This window comes from Panthera tigris, chromosome B1 (genome assembly GCF_018350195.1).
Source record: "Panthera tigris isolate Pti1 chromosome B1, P.tigris_Pti1_mat1.1, whole genome shotgun sequence".
In the NCBI taxonomy this organism is placed as follows: Eukaryota; Metazoa; Chordata; class Mammalia; order Carnivora; family Felidae; genus Panthera; species Panthera tigris.
The window spans coordinates 119,515,967-119,538,833 of NC_056663.1; the positions used below are offsets into that span (position 1 = coordinate 119,515,967).

Here is a 22,867-nt window from a genome sequence, read left to right on the forward strand (position 1 = left end):
TTACAAATCTATTGACCAGCATTCTTCAAACGGATTGCTAGGAATCCCCAAAGGTGTGTAGTAAATTTGTTTAGAGCTGGTGACCTCTAAACAACAGAATGTTGGTAAGTGTGACTGTTATTTGTATGCATCACCTGGCTTGGTTATGGTGCCCAATTGTTTGGTCAAACACTAGTCTAGTTGTAACTATGACAGTATATTACAGATGTGATTAACCTTTAAATCAGTAGACTCTGAGTAAAGCAGATTATCCTCCATCATGTGAGCGGGCCTCATCCAATCAGTCGAAGGCCCTGGGGAAAAATATGGAAGATCCCAAAGAGGAAGAAATTTGGTCTCCAGACTGCCTTTGGACTAAGACTGCAAAATCAACTTGTGCTGGAATTTCCAGCCTCTGGCCTGCCCTGCACATTTCAGAATTGTCAGCTCCACAATCATGTGAGCCAGTTCCTTAAAATAAACTTCCTCCTGTCTCTCTGTCTTTCTGAATACATCCTATTGGTTCTGTTTCTCTGGAGCATCCTAATTTGGTGAGGAAAATGACTGTGGTAGTTTTGATAAACCATCACTTAAAGAAACAAGACATAATAACAGGTTCTTCCTTGACTTCCTATCCTTCTAGAATAATACAATGAGTCTTTACACCTGCAGTGATGCTACAAAGATCTTCTGTAACTATTTGGTAATGGTAGAATCCAGAGAGCAGATGAGTCCCTTTCAGAAGCAAAAGGAAATATTTGGGGGTAGCTTAGTAATAGGGTACTGTTGGGGGTTTCCTCTAGACCTGTCAAGAATTTCAGAGGACAGAAACCCTGGGTTTGAGGACCATTATTACACAACAGCTGCAAAAGTAAGAGGAAGTTCCTTAAATAATGACTTACTCAATTTATAATAATAAAAAAAAAAACATCCATGTGTGTGTGTGTGTGTGTGTGTGTGTGTGTGTGTGTGTAATTGAGGCTAACCCATGTACACATAGTTCTTAATAAAATGGATGTTACAGAGCCTCTTTCCTGTTACCAGTTACTAATGGACAGTATATTTATGTTTTTTTCCCTAACCCTATGATAAACTTATAGATAACTTATTACTTTTGACCCTGAAAACCCTATATTTTTTGTGTTGGCCCACAGAAGATAAACATAGGTGTCTTGGTTATCTGAGCACAGACAATTCAAGAAGTATATTCAGAAAGCTCATATGCCATTTTTTTTTTCATTCTACTAATGGCAGATGCCACAGATTGGGGGTAGAAAAGAATAGAAAAGACAAAATAATGACATTATAAGTAGCTGCCTTATATTTCTACAAAGAAGAGCTCCTTTATATATTACTGGTCTCAGATATTACTAGTCTCAAATATTACTAGTCTATATATATTGCTGACCGAGGTCTTACTGACGTTATTCTTGTAGTTAACTTGGTTGCCATTAACAACTTAACTAATATAGTAAATACTTATCAAGTGCTAGAAACTCTCATAGGCACTGGGCATAAATCTATGAACAAAGTAAAGAGATCCCTCCTAAAGGATAGTATTTTCACATGGAGGCAAAATGGGTGATTGGAAGGAAATCATGCACTACAAAACAAAAATCATCATATTTGTAGGATTGCAAAAAAACAACATACAGAGAGCATCAAGATAATTTCAAACTTGCTTCTACAAATTATTTATTAAAGTAGTAATTTTAAATAATTTAGCAAAAATAATTCATCACCTTTCCTCTAAATTTAAGATCGTCTCCCTAGGAAGCTTCCTCTGACTGCCCTTCTTCCTCTGGGCTCCCACACCTCCCTGGAGCTACAGTTCATTACAGCATGTAGGGCTGTCATTGTTGAGTGGTTAATACCATGACCATGGCCTCTGGGCTGTTTGGATCCAAGTCCCAGCTCTTCCACTAGTTGGGCAAGTGAGACAATGTCTCATCTGTAAAGCAGAGATGAAAAACAGTACTTTCTTCAGGATTCCTGGGAGGAATTAAATGCATTAAAGTAAGGAAAGTGCTTAGAATTAATTGTTCCTCACACAGAGCGCACAAAATGCGAGTGCTAGCTCTTATTAGCAGAGCATATGCTGTATTAATGGCACTTATTTTTGTGATGTTTTCTCTTCCTTTGTCTTTGGGGCCCTCTGCATATATGGGTTGTATTTTATTTATCTCATATTCCTCTACCTTCCCTCAGTACCTGGAAGAAAACCTAGTACAAAGCAGAGTCCATTAAACTTCTAAGAATTCATGAGGGTTTTTTTTTTAATTTTTTTTTCTTAACGTTTATTTATTTTTGAGACAGAGAGACAGAGCATGAATGGGGGAGGGTCAGAGAGAGAGAGGGAGACACAGAATCCGAAACAGGCTCTAGGCTCTGAGCTGTCAGCACAGAGCCTGACGCGGGGCTTGAACTCACGAACCGCGAGATCATGACCTGAGCTGAAGTCGGCTGCTTAACCGACTGAGCCACCCAGGCGCCCCATGAGGGTTTTTTTTTTTTAAAGATACACACATAAAAATAAATTTTTTAGATAGGTACTCTAAGATTACTTCATTCTGCAACCACACTTTAAATCCCGGGACATGGAGTGATAAACTAAAAATAAATCTGATATCTTGACTTGCATTTTATTCATGTCAATTTTATTTATGTATAGGGCAGTACCACCCATTACTGTTATTTTTACTCAGTGGTTTTCATTGGTAACTCACAGACCAGTAGCATCAGCATCATCTATGAATTTGTGAGAAATGCAAAATTCTTGGGCCCATCCCACACCTACTGTATCAGAAATTCTGAGTAGAGCCCGCAAATCTGGATTTTAACAAACTTTTCAAGTAATTCTGAAGTCCACTGAAGTTTAAGCAAAATGCTAAATACAAGAAAGAATGGGGGCTTGGATAAAATAAATGAGAGTGGGTAGCTGGGAAAACTGAAGTGAACCTCACAGAAAGCTATACAAAGAATGTCTGGGGCAGACATTTTCTCTGTTCTATTCTCGGTTTCTCAAAGAGATTTCCTAGATTCCCTCTTTTGTCATGGTTTACATATTTTAAAGTATCTTTTTATGTTGTCAAGGGTAAAATAAATGTATCTTTATTTATTTCTTAGAAAAATATACAATCTTACAGCAACCTGAGAAGTAAACATTGTTAGAAATAATATTTCCACCAACCACCACAAATTATATTCTTACAGAAGTAATCTCCATTCAGATTGTGTGGGTAATAAGCACAGAGGATTTAATTTCTTTTTTTTTTAATTTTTTTTTTTAGTGTTTATTTATTCTTGAGAGATAGAGACAGTGTAAGCAGGAGAGGGACAGAGAGAGAGGGAGACACAGAATCGGAAGCAGGCTCCAGGCTCTGAACTGTCAACACAGAGCCCAACGTGGGGCTCAAACCCACAAACTGTGAGATCATGACCTGAGCTGAAGCCGGATACTCAACCGACTGAGCCACCAGGTGTCCCGAGGATTTAATTTCTTATAGCCAGTTCCATTATTGTCAACAATGTCTTCCATAAGGATACAAATTTGCCTTTCCAGCTCACCTTTCTGGCTTCCAGAATGAGCCAAGTCAGGAACTGGTTCTTGGGATTAGAATGCTGTGAAAATAGCTGTAGACAATGCAGCCTACTGCTTTAGCCTTCAAGCCTCACCTGTTTTTATTATGTGCTGTTAACTCTGCTCTTGCAGATTCTTGGATTCTCAGCCTAATCTGTTACTTATTTTTTTACTTACCTGCTCTCCTGTCCCTTGTATATTACACTACCCTGTTCATAATTTGTCCTGTAAGCTTCCAGTCATTCCTCATTGCCATGTGGATATATCTCAACATAACTTTCAACTTTAGAGATGCTTCAAATGGGGGAAGAGAATATAACAAATGAAATTCAAGTCTACTACAATGGAAAATGAACCTGAGAGGCAGTTAATTAAAACTTTACATAATCCTCTTCTCTGTTTCTTCTGGGTAGTTCTTTATTTGACTCATTAACAACATGCATTCTCTGAATCAGTGTGTGTTTCCAATTACTTTTAGATGTCTTTGCAGAATTTTGGAGGCCTTGGGGAATTAATAAAAACTATAGTTCTTAATCTAGCCAGGATTTGTTCTACAGATACTATCTATTGATACAGACTTTCAGGAGAAACGGATAGGCCAAGTGATACTTTTGATGCAAAGATTTGGGGAATACCTGGATCCACTGGGGACATTTTGGCATTGAAGAATGATTTTGTAACTTACAAATTATTTTGTGGCATTTTCTCATTCTTACTCTCTGAAGTAGGATAAGTCATGGTTGATCACTTCCTTTTCTCAGAAACATTTTCTTTACTTGCTCTCAAGACATCACACTCCTACTTCAACAAGGGCTCTTTCTCTGTCTCTTGTTATGGAAATTTCTCTTCCAGACCTCTAAATATTGCATTGCCCAGGACTCGAACTTTGCTCTGAACTACCCTCTCTACAGAATGGTCTCATCTGTGCTATGACTGTGAATACCATGATGACCTGGTAGCAGGGCTTCTGGTCATCTGTCAGCAGTATTCTTTATCTGCAAATACCTAAGTAAGGGCAGATGTCATTACTTCCACTGCCACCACCAGGCCATCATCACATCTCCCCCGAGACTATCAGAATGGCCTCCTATCCAGTGTCCCTGCTTCCATTCTTACACACCTATAATCCGTTCTCTACATAGCAGCAAAATACTATTTTTTAAGTGTTTTTATTTATTTTTGAGAGAAAGAGAGATACAGCATGAGCAGGGGAGGGGTAGAGAGAGAGGAAAACACAGAATCTGAAGCAAGCTCCAGGCTCTGAGCTGTCAGTACAAAGCCTGACATGGGGCTCAACCTCGTGAACCGTGAGGTGATGATCTGAGCCAAAGGTGGATGCTTAACCGACTGAGCCACCAGGGTGCCCTGCAAAATACTATTTTTTAACATGTAAATTAGATGATACTAAACCATATTATAATCTTTGCACGGCATCTCATCACCTCTCATCTCTCTACCATCTCACTTTATTTTTCTCATAACCAATATTACTATTTGAAGCAATATTTTATTTTGTTGTGATGATTTAATTGCTTATTCTATTGCCCTCATTAAGAGTTTCATGAAGACAGGCTTTTCTAGAGTGGCCACCTAGGAGTACCTAGGAGAGTGTCTGGTACTTTGTTTATACTTGTAATATGAATGAATTAATAAGATTGCTTCATAGAATTTTATAGATCCAAATTCTCTTGATTGGGAGACAATATTGCATTCTCAAGCCCATCATTTTCATCTATAATCACAGATTTCTCAATGATCACAGAATATATGTTGTTATGGTAATCGTAATGCGCATAATGAGAAAGAATTATGAATGTTGTTGAAATGTGAAGGGCTGACCATTCATAAATGGTTGCTGGACTGAGGATCTCACATTGCTTATCTTCATAGTGTTAGGATACATCCTGAGGCCAGGGATGTTTCTTTGACTCTGTAGGACATACTGTTCTTTCTTACCTATGCTCTCAATGGACTCAAGGCCAGAGGTGCTTCTTGTCTGGGGATAATTCAAGTGCAGGGAAGGCCAAATTTTGCCCTAGTATCAACCTTAATTTTTTTTTTGCTTCCTTCCTTCCTACATTGCTTCTTTCTTTTCCTTCCTTCCTTCCTTCCTTCCTTCCTTCCTTCCTTCCAAAAAAAATTTACACCCTCCAATAACAGTTATGATGCTTATTAGCATAACTGTTCAAACTTTACATCTGGAGAAATATAGAATCTTTTAAAAAATACTGTAAAAGTGAATAACAGTAGTATAATACTAAAAGAATAGCTTTTTTTTTGTTATTCAAGTTAAAAACATTTTAAAGGATTCAAAGTGGTTGTTTTATTTATTATTACTTGATACAAACTTTACCATTAGTTCATGAAATTAACTTGAGAGTATGCTACAAAATGTCCTTAGTAGGAGATATGAAAATCTATACATGTAGGTTGAGTTATCAAGAAAATGAAATGGGAAAATCTGTAATTTTACAGTTAATTTACATACCAAATCTCCAATTTACTCAATCACTACAAGTTTTGATAGTGTGTTATATGTAAATTTTTCCCTAATTTAGTGAATTTATTGAACGGTGATGTGCTTGTAACTAATTTAAAGTGAGTTTACGTGACTATATATTTTTTCTGCCACCTATTACTTCTTATCTCAGAATAAGGAATAATCTTGATCATTTATTTTCCTTTTAGATTGCTTATTTCATTGCTTCCGATTTTCTTCTTAAGTGACTTAAACTGAAAACACATACCAGCTTTCAGTTATGGAATGAATAGGCACAGCATAAGGAATATAGACAATGATATTGTAATAGCAATGTATCCAGACAGAGGGTACCTACACTTGTGGTAAGCACAGCATAATGTAGAAACTTGTTGCATCATTATGTTGTACACCTGAAACTAATGCAACATTGTGTGTCAACTATACTCAAAAGAATTTTAAAAAGAACACTAGAAAGGTCCATACAGCTTCATGTTTTGCAAAATTCATATTTTGGGAAGACAGTGAATTAAAAATTATTTTTGTAAAAGTATCCCTAATGTTGATTCTATCTGTTCCTAATTTTCTTTTCAGGGAGTAAGAACAGTAATTCCTCATTGTGAAAACTCCTTTTCCATATAGAACACATTATACATTATAAGATACATTATAAGGTACATGGCTCAATACCATAGGTATCAAGGAAAGGAACAGTCAAAAATAATTAAAAATCATAATTTTAATGTAGTATTTTTGATGTTAACAAGACCATAAAATAATCAGAAATAAATCTGATAAAAGTTTTCAAGAATTTATAAAAATACAATTTTTTTGAAAGCTATAATAAAAAAGACCCAAATAAATAGAGTATCATGTTTATGGTCAGAAAGAGTTAAGTATGACAAAAGTGGCAATTTTAATCAAATTAATATATAATTTTACTTCAATTTTATTAGGGGTTTTGATGGAATTTGACCAGTGGATCCTAAATATCAAGGATAAATAAAGGAAAAAGAAGAGCAAAGTTAATTTTAAGAATGAGGTGGAGATCAGCTCTAATAGATATCAAGTTTTATAATGAATTTAATTATATGCTTACATAAAATACCATATAAACTGAAAAACAAGGAACAAATTAAGTAGATACGTGCAATGTATAAAACTGGCAAATAGTTAGTATCCAGCATATACATACTGAAAACGAAAAAAGAAATCCCAAATTCAATAAGAAAAAGATAGCAGTCATTAGAAATACATGAAGTCTATGAAATGGAAATTCACTGGAGAAAAATAAAACTTCAAATAGAATAAAAGATGCACAGCTATATTAGTAATAACAATATTAATTAAAGATATCATTTCACACCTGTCAGACTGGCAGGCAGGAGTGAAAATGACCAAGGCATAATGGCACAGATAGCATTTTACTTATTATAAATGAAGTGACAGGGAACTAAACCCAGAATTTACTAAAATCAACTTGAAAAGAAAAGAGGATGGTGCAACAATATAACAGTTTTGATTAATACAGCATTATGGCCATACTTTCAAAGAACCATAGATATCTGTGTGTAATTTCCATGGCTCGCCATTAGGGTAAATCAATACCAAGTGTACCCTATCAATTCCTTATGACTATCTTCTCCACTGTGTCCTACCCTCCAATTTTTTTCAGCTAAAATATGGAGTAATAAATAATAAATTTTGAATAAATAAAAAAACTTCAGCAAGTAATTATAGAATCGTCCTCAGGGACAGACACCTGGAATAATACCTGATTGATTGTTAAATTTACCTCTCAGTGCATCTCTAGAAGTGTTTCTATGGAAGTTCTTAGCAACCTAACATTTCTTTCCCAAACTCTCTTGTTCAATTAATTCCACATTAGATATAAAAGCCTCTAAAATCTTATCATGAATTTAACATCAACACTACAAAAATATGGTGCAAGAGACACAGGAATCAACATGGCGGAGAACTAGGGGGACTCGAAATTCCCTCGTCCCTCAAACCCAGCAGTATTGAGGCCAGAAGACTTGGAATTACAGGAATCCAGGCTACAGAGTGGCAGAAACATCTCCAGGGGCCCACAGAGCCACTTGGCGGGTCATAGGTGCATGACTGAAAACTGGGAGAGATAAAATAGGCAGCATAGGAATGGAGGGAAGGGATACCCTTCTGTGGGGGGACAAAAGGAAGAGAAAGAGAGGATGTGGAAGTGTAGGATTGTATTTGGACAAGAGAAAAACCACAGATCAGGGAATGGAAAAACGGAGAAAGAACCAATTTCTAACTGCAGGGCTTTCTCTGATCTGGGGCCTGCAGCTCTGTGTGTGCACCTGGGGAGGAAGAGAGGCAGCCCCGGCTTGGTACCCAGCTCAGAGGCTCAGTCAAAGAGAGCAATCCCCTCCCTTGAGTGCTGTGGGAAGAAGGCAAATAGCTGCTCCAAGGACAAAAGACCCTGCAGGCGCCTGTCGGCCAGACACAATTGTTAGCTGGGTGGAGTGGCACTCCCCGGAATCGGGGTACGCAGAGCAGGATCCTTTTACACATCCGGGTTTGAATCCAGCCAAGCACTTAGGAGGCACAGGAGACTAGAGTGGGACAAACCGGCCTGCTCACACCTGCGTGGTGCTGTGAGAATGGCCTGAACAGAGTGGTTCAGGACACCCCGTCCGGGGAGGAGAGACTGGGGTGTCACCATTTTTCTCCCCATCACCAACAAGGTGGGGTTTAAGGAACAGACAGCAGGCCCTTTCTACACCAAACTATGCCTCTCTGTGCCTGGTAACTGCATATCTAACAGAGCAAGATTGAAACTGACTGAACCAGACAGCCTCTCTTCCGGCAGCCACTGGTTCCAAGGCACCATCAGATATCAGTCCAGTGGTGGTACATTTTCTGATTTGATTCTTGGTGTCTCTCTCTCTCTCTCTCTCTCTCTCTCTCTCTCTCTCTCTATATATATATATATATATGTATATATATATATATTCCGCCCCCCCCCAATTCTTTTTCTTCCTCTTATTTCTTCCCTTCTCTAGTCTGGTTGTTTTGCTTGTTGGTTTGTTTAAGCAGAGATTTTTAATCTATTCTTTTTATACCTCTTCTATATCTTCTTCTTTATTTCCCCCCCCCCCCCTCTCTCTCTCTCTCTCTCTGGATTAAGCTGTATAGTTTCTCTGATTCTCTGCCTGGTCAATTTTTTTTTCTTTTCCCCCACCCCTGCCATTTCTCTCTTTGCATGGGATAAGGTCTCTTCCACCACCGAAGCCTTTTTAAAATTTTTTCCAGGGTTGCTTCAAAGAACAAATCAAAGCACACCTGGTGGAAGGTACAAACCACCATTACCAGTAGGAAGATAAAGCAACCAGAGTCACAACAACAGAGAACATGCAACACACTCCAAAAATACCTCCTGAAAGGCCAGGCCCTGGACAGCATATGGCCCCTTCATAATACAGTAGTGCTCACAGATGCAGAACACATAGCAAGCTATTAAAACACCTAAGGGACAGGAAACTAGCCAAAATGACAAAATGGAAGAATTCTCCTCAGAAGAAATTCCAGGAAAAATGAAAGCTAGAGAATTTCTCAAAGCAGATATAAAGGATATATCTGAGCAAGAATTTAGAATAATAGTATAAGATTAATAGCTGGGCTTGAAAAAAGCATAGAAGACAGCAGAGAATCTACTGCTGCAGAGAACAAGGAATTAAGAAATAGTCATGACAAATTAAGAAATGCTGAAACAGAGATGTAAAACAAACTAGATGCAGTGACAGCAAGGATGGAAGAGGCTGAGGAGAGTGTAGTGAAATAGAAGATAAAATTATGGAAAATGATGAAGCTGAGAAAAAGGGGTATAAGAAAATACTAGACCATGAGGGGAAAATTAGAGAACTAAGTGATTCAATGAAACATAATAACATCCATATCATAGGAGTTCCAGAAGAAGAAGAGAGAGAAAGGGGCAGAAGGTTTACATGAACAAATGATAGCTGAGAATTTCCCTAATCTGGGCAAGGAAGCAGACATCCAACTCCAGAAGGCACAGAGAACTCCCTTCAGATTTAACAGTAATAGGTCAACTCCACTGCATATCATAGTGAGACTGGCAAAATACAAAGATAAAGAGAGAATTCTGAAAGCAGCTAGGGACAAATGGCCTTAACCTACAAAGGTGGACACGTAAGGGTAGCAGACCTATCCACTGAAACTCGGCAGGCCTGAAGGGAGTGGCAGGGAATATTTAATGTGCTGAACAGGAAAAATATGCAGCCAAGGATCTTTTATTCAACAATGATGTCATTCAGAATAGAAGGAGAAATATAGGCTTTTCCAGACAAACAAGAACTGATGGAGTTCATGACCACTAAACCAGCCCTGCAAGAGATCCTAAGGGGGACTCTGTGAGTGGAATGCTGCAAAGACTACAAAGGACCAGAGACATCACCACAAGCATGAAACCTACAGATAACACAATGACACTAAATCCATATCTTCTGATAGTAAGTTTGAATGTAAACAGACCAAAAGCTCCAATCAAAACGCATAGGGTATCAGAATGGATAAAAAAAAATAAGATCCATCTATATGCTGTCTATAAGAGACCCATTTTAGACCTTAGGACACATTCAAATTGAAAGTGAGTGGATGAAGAACCATCTATCATGCTACTGGAAGTCAAAAGAAAGGTGGAGTAGCCATACTTATATCATACAAACTAGATTTTAAACAAAAGGCTGTAACAAGAGATGAAGAAGGGCATTATATCATAATCACAGGGTCCATCCATCAAGAAGAGTTAACAGTTGTAAATGTGTATGCTCCCAACTTGAGAGTGCCCAAATATATAAATCAATCACAAACATAAGCAATCTTATTGATAAGAATATGGTAACTGAAGGGGACTTTAATACTCCACATACAACAATGGACAGATCATTTAAGCAGAAAATCAATCAAGAAACAATGGTCTTGAATGATACACTGGACCAGATAGACTTGACAGATATATTTAGAACTTTTCATCCAAAAGAAATGGAATACACATTATTCTTGAGTGCACATGGAACATTCTTCAAGATAGATCACATACTGGGTCACAAAACAGCCCTCAATAAATATAAAAGAATTGAGATCATACCATGCATATTTTCAGAACACAATGTTATGAAACTTAAAATCAGCCACAAGAAAAAATTAGGAAAGCCTCCAAATGCATGGATGTTAAAGAACATCCTACTAAAGAATGAATGGGTCAGCCAGGCAATTAAAGACAAAATTTAAAAATACATGAAAGCAAATGAAAATGAACACATGACAGTCCAAAATCTTTGGGATGCAGCAAAGGCAGTCTTAAGAGGAAAATACATTGCAATCCATGCCTATCTCAACAGACAAGAAAAATCCCAAATACAAAACCTAATAGCACGCCTAAAGGAACTAGCAGCAGAACAGCAAAAAAACCCCAAAGCCAGCAGAAGAAGAGAATAATAAAGATTAGAGCAGAAATAAACAGTATAGAATCCAAAAACAACAACAACAACAAAAATAAAAACAGTAGAACAGATCAATAAATCTAAGACCTGGTGTTTTGAAAAGATAATCAAAATTGATAAACCCCTAGCTAGACTTCTCAAAAAGAAAAGGGAGAGGACCCAAATGGATAAAATCACAACTGAAAGGAACAGATCACAATGAACATCACAGAAATACAAACAATTATTAGAGAATACAATGAAAAATTATATGCCAACCAACTAGACAACCTGGAAGAAATGGACAAATTCCAAGACACCCACACACTACCAAAACTCAAACAGGAAGAAATAGAAAATTTGAACAGACCCATAACCAGTGAAGAAATTGAATCAGTTATCAAAAATCTCCCAACAAATAAGAGTCCTGGGCCAGATGGCTCCCCAGGGGAATTCAACCAGACATCTAAAACAGAGTTAATACCTATCCTTCTCAAGCTGTTCTGAAAAATAGAAATGGAAGGAAAACTTCTGGACTCATTCTGTGAAGCCAGCATTACCTTGATTCCCAAACCAGATAGAAACCCCACTAAAAAGGAGAATTACAGGCCTGTATCCCGGATGAACATTGATGTAAAAATTCTCAACAAGATAATAGCAAATTGAGTTCAACAGTGTATTAAAAGAATTATTCACCATGATCAAATGGGATTCATTCCTGGGCTGCAGGGCTGGTTCAATATTTGCAAATCAATCGATGTGATACATCACATCAATAAAAGGAAGGACAAGAACCGCATGATCCTGTCAATAGATGCAGAAAAGGCATTTGACAAAATACAGCATCCTTTCTTAATAAGAACCCTCAAGAAAATCTAGACAGAAGGAACATACCTTAACATCATAAACACCATATATGAAAAGCCTGCAGCTAATATCATCCTCAAACTGAGAGCTTTCCCCCTGAGATCAGGAACATGATAAGGATGTCCACTCTCACCACTGTTGTTTAACATAGTGTTGGAAGTCTTAGCCTCAGCAATCAGACAACAAGATGAAATAAAAGGCTTTCAAATTGACAAAGAAGAAGTCAAACTTTCACTTTTTGCAGATGACATGATACTTTACATGGAAAATCCAAAAGACTCCTCCAAAAAGCTGCTAGAACTGACAAATTCAGCAAAGTCACAGGATACAAAATCAATGTATAGAAATTGTTTGCATTTCTATACATCTATAATGAAGCAACAGGAAGAGAAATCAAGAAATCAATCCAATTTACAATTGCACTGAGAACCATAAAATACCTAGGAATAAACCTAACCAAAGATATGAAAGATATTATGCTGAAAACTAGAAAACTTATGAAGGAAATTGAAGAAGACACAAAGAAACGGAAAAACATTCCCTGCTCATGGACTGGAAGAACAAATATTGTTAAAATATCAATATTACCCAAAGCAATCTATACATTCAATGCAATCCCAATTGAAATTGCACTGGCATTCATCTCAAAGCTAGAACAAACAATCCTAAAATTTGTATGGAACCACACAAGACCCTGAGTAGCCAAAGTAATGTTGAAAAAGAAAACCAAAGAGGGAGGCATCACAATCCTGGACTTTAGCTTCTACTACAAACCTCTAATCTTTGAGACAGTATGGTATTGGCACAAAAACAGACACACAAAACACTGGAACAGAATAGAGGACCCAGAACTAGACCTACAAATGCATGGCCAACTAATCTTTGACAAAGCAGGGAAGAGTATCCCATGGAAATAGACAGTTTCTTTAGCAAATGATGCTGGGAGAACTGGACAGCAACATGCAGAAGAATGAAACTAGACTACTTCCTTACACCATTCACAAAAACAAACTCAAAATGGATGAGGGACCTGAATGTGAGACAGGAAACCATCAAACCCCTAGAGGAGAAAGCAGGAAAAAAACCTCTCTAATCTCAGCCACAGAAGTTTCTTACCTAACACATCTCCAAAGGCAAGGGAATTAAAAACAAAAATGAACTATTGGGACCTCATCAAGATAAAAATCTTCTACACTGCAAAGAAAACAATCAACAAAATTAAAAGGCAACTGACAGAATGGGAGAAGATATTTGCAAATGACATATCAGATAAAAAGTTAATATCCAAAATCTATAAAGAACTTAACAAACTCAATCTCTGAAAAGCAAATAATCCAGTGAAGAAATGGGCAGAAGACATGAATAGACACTTTTCCAAAGAAGACATCTAGGTGGCCAGCAGACATATGAAAAGATGCTCAACATCACTCGTCATCAGGGAAACACAAATCAAAGCCACACTGAGATACTACCTCACACCAGTCAGAGTGGCTAAAATTAACAACTCTGGAAACAACAGATGTTGGTGAGGATATGGACAAATGGGAACCCTTTTGCACTGCTGGTGGGAATGCAAACTGGTGCAGCCGCTCTGGAAAACAGTGTGGAGTTTCCTCAAAAAATTAGAAATAGAACTACCCTATGACTGAGCAATAATAGCACTACTAGGAATTTATCCAAAGCATACAGGAGTGTTGATTCATAGGGGCACATGTACCCCAATGTTTATAGCAGTGCTTTCAACAATAGCCAAATTATGGAAAGAGCCAAAGTGTTCATCAACTGATGAATGGATAAAGAAGATGTGGTTTATATACAATGGAATACTACTTGGCAATAAGAAAGAAAAATCCAGCCATTTGCAACAATGTGGATGGAACTGGAGGGTGTTATGGTAAGTGAAATCAGTCAGTCAGCGAAAGACAAATATCATGTTTTCACTTATATGTAGAACTTGAGAAACTTAAAAGAAGACCATGGAGGAAGGGAAGGGGAAAAAATAGTTTCAAACAGAGAGGGAGGCAAACCATAAGAGATTCATAAATACAGAGAACAAACCGAGAGAGTCATGGGGGAGGCGGGGGAGAGGGGAAAATGGGTGATGGCCACTGAGAAGGGCACTTGTTGGGATGAGCACTGGGTTTGTATACAAGTGATGAATCATGGGAATCTACCCCCAGAACCAAGAGCACACTGTATACACTGTACATTAGCTAACTTGATGAGAAATTATATAAAAAAATAAAAATAAATCAATAAAAATATGGTGCAAGGTCTTAAGGACCAGAAATATATATTTTTAAGTTTATTTATCTATTTTGAGAGTGAGAGAGTGAGAGAGCACGAGCAGGGGAGGAGCAGAGAGAGAGGGGGAGAGGGAGAGAGAGAGAGAGAGAGAGAGAGAGAGAGAGAATCTGTCTGTGCAGAGCCTAACACGTCTTGAACTCACCAACCATGAGATCATGACCTGAGCTAAAATCAAGGGTCAGACAGTTAACTGACTGAGCCACCCAGGTGCCCCTTAAACTCCAAATATTTTGAAGCTGACACTAATGCAAGATTATGAGGCCAAGGAGGCAAGAAATACATGAGTTTAGTCATATTCATGTCCATTTTGCATATTTTTGTTCTGTGATTTGCATTTTGTTATTCTGTACTCCTACTAGGAATGAAAGCTTGATGTTATTAAGGTTTTTTGCTTCCATTATAGGTTTAATAGCATCTATCATCTAGCAATACTCAGTAATGAGGGATCTGAACGAATCACCTAGATTATATTGAACTTTCCCCTTGTAGCTTCTTTTCAAAAATGCAATTGTTCTATAAAAATATTTTTCAAATACAGGTTCATCATTAAATTTTAATAATGGTTTAAAACTTTTACATGCTACTAACTTTCCAACCTCTGTAAAGAGAGAGTAATATTTTCTTTACGCCAAAGATCCCATCCCAGATTTTTCACTAATGGGGAGGTATGGTTTAGGCATCAAAGGTTCTAAAAGCTCCTCAGCTAATTATAATACGCACCAAGTTCAAGAACCACTGCTCTAAACCCTTAACACTCTGTGAAAGGTCTAGCAGCAACAGCATCTGCTTTACCTGGAAGTTTATCAGAAAAACAGAAGCTGGACTTCTTCCACATTACCAGGAACTCTGATTTAACCCATCAAGAATTCTTTTTCTATGAAAATAAGGGATGAGAACTCTTCCATCCTTTCTAACTCTAAAATTCACATTGTATAACCTAAGCTAGATATTGAGAGGCAGTTTTAAACTTAACTAGAATTCTTAACCCATAAAAGTGAAGGACTATACCATCCTCTCCAATCTCACAATTCTTATTCCACAAACCTAAAGAAATACAACGCTGAAGGAACTTGTTAAAACTGTGTCATAATCCCATCCTCATACCTTTCCATGCACTTTCTTAAGCCTAGAATTTTTCTGTTCCCTTTCTCTTTCCTCATTGGAACACATCATTCAAGACCCATGTAAAATCCTACCTCCTTTATGAAGCACGTCTTGAAAAATAATACAGCTTTTCTCTAAAATTCTATTGTTGATGTAATCAATTCCATAGAGTTTAGTACATTGTTTCTATTATGACTTACAAATTCTCTCGTTTTCCCAATTAAATGATGAGCGTCTTAAGTGAGAAATCATGTTATGTTTCTTTTCTAACCTAACTTCAGGTCTAACCTTTGTGAGTTATATATTGTTCAAATGTATGTGGAAATATTAAAGTAAGTTTTCACCACTCTCACAAGATTACTTATTCAAAACTAGTGCATTATTACCCCTTCCGCATAATGCAAACTCATAATGTAAACATCTTACAGGTTCTTGCACATGGAGGTAAAACACAACTGGCTGTGCCTTAAGACTTCTATTCTTTTCTTCCTGCTTCCCTGAGGCTTGCCAGCCTGATGAAAAAATTGCCTCAAACAGCACAGAAAGTACAGAAAAAGCCTCTGCTAAATAGTCCTACAGTATACCTGCACTAAACCTCTCATATTCTTTAGCTCCATGCCTGTCTTATGCATCATTACATTCCTATCAGAGTGTTTGGCACCTACTGGGCATATAAGCGAATTATAAACAGCATGTCAACAAACTATGTAGGAGCAGGCAATTTTGAAAATATACTGCTGAGTTCATGATAAAATGTAGAAGTATGATTTTTCTCATAGTAGCTCCTTTATATACTTTTCTCAATATGTATATGTATATCTCTTCTTATGACACAAATAATACAGTCATTGTAGGAAACACAGATAAAGAAAGTAAAATGAAAAAAAAAAAAGATGTACTACCTGAAATTGCACAACTAAACATAACTATTGTTAACAGGTGCCTGTCTGTCCAGACCATCTCTCTCTCTCTCTCTCTCTCTCTCTCTCTCTCTCTCTCTCCATATACATATAATATACACATATAAACATACATACTACTGTTTTAAATTATTTTTTAATGTTTATTTATTTTTGAGAGAGAGGCAAGTGCGAGCAGGGGAGAGGCAGAGAGAGAGGGGACACAGAATCTGAAGTAGGCTCCAGGCTCTGAGCTGTCAGCACAGAGCCCGACATGGGCTTGAACCAACCAACCCTGAGATCATGACCTGAGCCAATGCTTAACCTACTTAGCCACCCAGGTGCCCCAAACATATGTACTATTTTAAGCAGCAAATCATACTCTATCTACTGCTATGTACCCTGCTTTTATTCATTCCAGCCAGCAAATCAATTCACAATAAAAGTTGTTTATGATGGTTGCATTAATGGATGTGCCAAAATTGATTTAATCAATTACCAATGTTTGGAAGGTTAAGTTATTTTTACCTTTGGTAATTATAAATAATGCTATGATGAATAATCTCCATTACCAATTATCTAAACATTTCCTTAGAATAAAAATCAGGAAGTAGGTTCGCTGATTTTAAAAATTATGCACATTTTTAGGGCTTGAGATAAAAAAAGGTAAAAATTTACCAAATGGACCCTTAGAAGTTTGTTATAAATGTGCTCTCTCGCCAGGGGATAGGAATTGGCTAAAGTCAACAATGCAGCTACCTATATTCTTAGAGATAATATTTAAATAGTTGCACAGAGTAAATAATTGATGAAGTTGGAAAATACTCACATTCTTTTTGAGGGTTGATGTTAGGTTGGAACGATTGAAATTCATAATATGGTATTTCATGCTTGAATATGGATGTGAGAATATCATCAAGTTCGTCAATGTCTTTCTGTTTTCAAATGAAAAGGAGAGTTTTTCTTAGTTAAATTATTTACACACAAACTCATCTTAGTGCAACATAATAAAAATTATTAGCTAGAGTAAATACTGGTTAATCTTTCTAATAATACTGATAACCTCTTTTGAAAGAATAATACAAAACATTAGAGGTTTGCCTAAAAGTCAGTTATTAAAATAGTAGGAAAATAAATGCAATAAATAAAAACCTTTGTGTCTGCATGAATATCTTTACTTAAATAGTTACTAATTTAAAAAAAAGTACTATTGCAGGTCAATGGCAACACTGAGCTTTGTTTAAAAAATAAACTTCTGTTAAAATACATGTTACATTTTAACAAATGAAATAATAAAATGATGAGTCTCGTTCTTCAACTTAAAGGTCAGATATTCTACTTCCCCAAACTGAGCATTTGGGGATGAGCTGTGTAGAATCCTACTACTGATGACAAACCTATTACAGAGGCCACCTTTCTCCTGAAACTGTGTTTTGTGAAGCTACAGTTGGGACCAAGTGGATGTGAGACATAGGTAACTGTATCTGAAGACATGTACCAATCAACAAGGCCATGGAGCGGAGAGAGGATTGTAAAACAAACGTTCATACTTTTTTTTTTTTTAATGTTTATTTATTTTTGAGACAGAGAGAGACAGAGCATGAACAGGGGAGGGTCAGAGAGAGGGAGACACAGAATCTGAAACAGGCTCCAGGCTCTGAGCTGTCAGCACAGAGCCCGATGTGGGGCTCGAACTCACAGACCGTGAGATCATGACCTGAGCCGAAGTCGGACGCTCAACCGACTGAGCCACCCAGGCGCCCCAAACGTTCATACTTTTGATATGACTTCAAATAAAATTAGACTTATTTCCAATACATAGTCACAGAAATTAAATGACTAGATTGAGAAAAAAAGACATTTTTATTACTCTATATCTTTATTTTTCAATAAATCTAGGTGCCTTAAATAATAAAGTGTTTCAGCCTTCTCTGGATTTTTTAAAAGTCCTCCTTAGAAGTGGGGAGAAAGGGTGAGGTCTTCTCAACTTACAGCTATAGAATGTTAGGTAAAACCAGTATGAATATACTTAATGCTATGGACTATGTGAAACCATTAGCTGTGGGCCATTTTTTTTTTTTTTTTTTTTTTGTAAAAGAAGGGGAGATTTGACAACAAGCTTTGCTTTCAAGAAAGTCATAGTCATCCAATTACACATGGGCAGTGAACTGAATTCTAGGTACTATGATAGAAAGTCTTTCTGGGTCAAGTACAGTGCAGGCAAAAGGGAGGCGGCTCAATCCCACACAGGATGAAAGGGTCAGAAAAGGCTTTATAGAGGAGATGAGCTACATTGAGATTGCCATGCATATAAAGAGCATTCTGGACTAAAGCAACAAATTGCATATAGTCATGGAGGTATCATAAAGCATGATCTGGTTCATGATTTTAGGAGTTTGCAGAAGGAGAGAGAAGGAAGTGGACATTTCAAAAAAAGTGGACATTTTTATATGTAATAAAAAGTTTGTAATTAATCCTGTAAGCAAGAAGGAGTTATTTAAGGCCTATAATACTTAACATGGAAATGTTTATTATGTGTATAAAATTAAGCTTATTTAAGTTTAAGGATGACTATGAATGCTTATGTGGCTGGATACTGATATTGAATGGAACCTATCCTATAAATATCAATGTGACAATTTTATATTAGTAATTACTCAGCCTTTTCAGGAAGCCTTTGATACAAGTGGTGGGGCAAAACATTACTGGCAATAAATTTACTTTCTTTATATTAAAGCTCAAAAAGAACATGTCTTAGCCTTAGGAACTGATGAAAGGGATTATGAAAATATTAAAACCATAAAATCAGTTTGTAAATTTTCTTCAAAAATTGTGTCATTGGCCACGGATTCTCCACAGGCTATGATCTAGTCAGTGATACTTCTGTAGGAGGAGATAAACTTACTATTTCTTCCCTAAAGTATACAAGATTTAATATGGAAAGATTGGCGTGTCATTGAGTTACTATACTCATTTATAAGTTAGGCATACGATAACCTCTGAGATTCCTTCCAGCTCTGAGATTGTGAGACACAGATGAGAATTCAAAAGAGCAGGCGTTCCCAGTAGGAATCTGAGAAGTACCATTTCTTCCCCTGAGGCACTGTGACACTTTAATGTGAAAAAGGCTACAGCTTACGCCACTGAATTTAAAAAAAATGAAGTAGCAGTGTTTTTAAAATCAGAAGAAGAAAAAAACCCTCACCATGTAGACATGTATTTAACTAGGAGAGACTATAGACACCTTTCACATTCCAGCTTACCATAAATCGTTGAATCACTTCTATTTTCAAATTCATAATTATATTACTAGTATTATGCCCCCCCACACTAAATGGTATAGGACATAAGAGAAACATGTGAAAATCACAGAAATGGCTATTAAAAATAATTCCAAAAGGATTTCTCCTTGGATGGTATTCTAACTAGAAAAATCTGATACAAATAGTTATGCTTATTTTTAAATGTTAAGGACACAAATAGTCATCCTTTCTAATAAACAGTGGCATTGAAATTTGAAAATGCCATAGATTTTCCTCTCCTTAAAATAAATTGTGCAACACAAAACATACTTAATGAAATTGATGCAATTGTTCAAATAGAGATTAAAATAGAGTAGCTTAATATTTATTCAGCAATATTCACAACATCATAAAATTTTAGTTATTAATGAGTAATCTTATGTGAAAATAAGAGTAGAATAAAATGATAAAATCATGTTGATGCTAGTATTTGGTAATAGGAAAAATTACATATATAAGTAATATATATACATATGCATTTTTGCGTAGATCTATACCTATCAAGAATATTAGAAAAAGAAATCAGAAAAAACTAAGATATGAAATAGAAAGATATTACAAAATAATAAAAACTTTGTACATATGAAATTAATACATGACTTTTTCCAGAATTCTTTCAGTGTCCTGTGATGAAATACAGGATTGATTAATGTACTTTTAAAAAAATTATTAACATACATATTTATAAATCACAACTCTATCTGAATCTGAATCACTCAATATTATATATATCTGCATATATCTGAATCTGAATCACTCAATATTTTATATATATGCATATATGTGTGCGCATATTATACATATATGCATATGTATAATATGCATACATATACATATATAAAGTTATCTCTAATAAACAACTTTCTTATAAGTATTCCTTCCTAAAAGAGAAAAATATATAAAACATCTGTTTTAAAAGATATTTAGAATTACAGAAATCCACATCTGAGAAGATGAAGTAGTTGTATTTTCTCCTTTTCTTCTCCTTAAATACAACTAAAATGTCCACATTTCAATAGAAAATCAGTTGTTATACAAAGAACCAGAAAGGAGTGCCTGGGTGGCTCAGTCGGTTGAGTCTCTGACTTTGGCTCAGGTCATGGTCTCATGTTCATGGGTTTAGGCCCCACATTGGGTTCTGTGCTGACAGCTCAGAGCCTGGAGCCTGCTTTGGATTCTGTGTCTCCCTCTCTTTCTGTACCTCCCCTGCTTGAACTCTGTCTCTCAAAAAATAAAATAAAACATCAAAGAACCAGGAAGATCTCTAAGTGAATAAAAAGAGACAATCAATAAATGCCAATACCAAGAGGACAAAGATTTTAGAATTATCTTAAAAAGAGTTTAAAACAGCCATGATAAAAATGTTTCAACAAGCAATTATGGTAATTCTTGAAATAAATTAAAAGAAAAAGAAAGCCTCAGTTGGGATGTGTAGGTGGTTCAGTCAGTTAGGTGTCCAACTCTTGATTTTGGCTCAGGTCTTGATCTCATGGTCCTGAAATCAAGCCCAGCATTGGGCTCTGCGATGAGTGCAGAGATCCTCTCTAGGCTTTAAATTCTCCCTCTCCCTCTGCCCTTCCTCATGTGCACACTTTCTCTCTCTCTCTCTCTCTCTCTCTCTCTCTCTCTCTCTCAGAAGAAGAAGAAGAAAAAGGAGAAGGAGAAGAAGAAAAAGATGAAGGAGAAGGAGAAGGAGGAGAAGGAGAAGGAGAAGGAGAAGAAAGCCTCAGCAAGAAAATACAAAGTTTCAGTAAAGAAATAGAAGGTATAAACAAAGATCAATTGGAATTTTTAGAACTGAGAAATACAACAATCCAAAAAGCTCAGTGAATGGGCTCAGCAGCAGACTGAAAAGGGCAAAGGAAAGAAACTTGGAAATAGGACAATGAAAAATACTCAATCTGAACAACAGAGACAAAATAGAGTGAAAACAAACAAACAAACAAAAGGTCAGGGACCTGTGAGATTATAACAAAAGGTTTAACATTGCTGTGATCAGAATCCCAGGAGGAGAGGAGAGAGAGGATGCGGATGAAAAAGTACACAAAGAAATAATGGCTGATAACTTCCTGGATTTAGCAAGAGACAAACACTACAGACTGAAGAAACTGAGCAAACCACAAACAGGTTAAAGCCAAAGAATTCCATGCCAAGAAACATCATAATTATATTTCTGAAAATTAAAGACAAAGAAAGAAAAATTTTTGGAAGAAGCTAAAGAGAAACAAAGCCTTACCCTATAGGGTAAAAACAATTAGAAACACGGTAGTAGTAGTAGTCTAAAAGAAGTGGCACAATTTTTGTCAGAAGTTAAAAGAAAAGAACTATTAACAAAGAATCTTATGCCCAGCAAAAGCATCCTTTAGGAATGAGGTGAAAACCATGACATTCTCAGATGAAGGAAAAGAGGAAATTTATTGTCAGCAGATGCACCCTACAATAATGGAGAGAGGAAGCTCTCTAAAAGTAAGAATATGATAAAAGAAAGAATCTTGGAACATGAAGAAGGGAGAAAGAACATAGTAAGTAAAAAATATAAGTAAAGAAAATAGGCTTCCACTCCTAAAAAAAAGATTAGAACAAACTCAAAGCAAACAGAAAGAAGAAAGGCATAAATACAATACAGAAATCAATGAAATTGAAAACATAAAAATAGAAAAAAGTCAATGTAGCAAAGAGATGATTCTTTTAAAAAATCAGTAAAATTGACAAGCCTCTAGCAAGACTGAAGAAAAAAGAGATACGAATGACAAATGTCATGAATGAAACATGAACTATCACTATAGACCTTGCAGACATGAAAAAGGATAATAAGGAAGTACTGTGAATAATTTTACACAAATAAATTTGACAAGTTAGATGAAATG

General features: G+C 36.4%; 1 protein-coding gene across 1 annotated transcript in view; it reads right to left on the reverse strand.

Annotated features, from left to right (window-relative positions):
• Positions 1-22,867, reverse strand: part of BANK1 (B cell scaffold protein with ankyrin repeats 1) — a 310,669-nt gene that overhangs the window by 172,383 nt on the left and 115,419 nt on the right. The window contains exon 6 of the mRNA XM_042984124.1: positions 17,528-17,633. Within this exon, the coding sequence (XP_042840058.1) occupies positions 17,528-17,633 (106 nt within the window). The remainder of the gene's footprint in view (positions 1-17,527; positions 17,634-22,867) is intronic.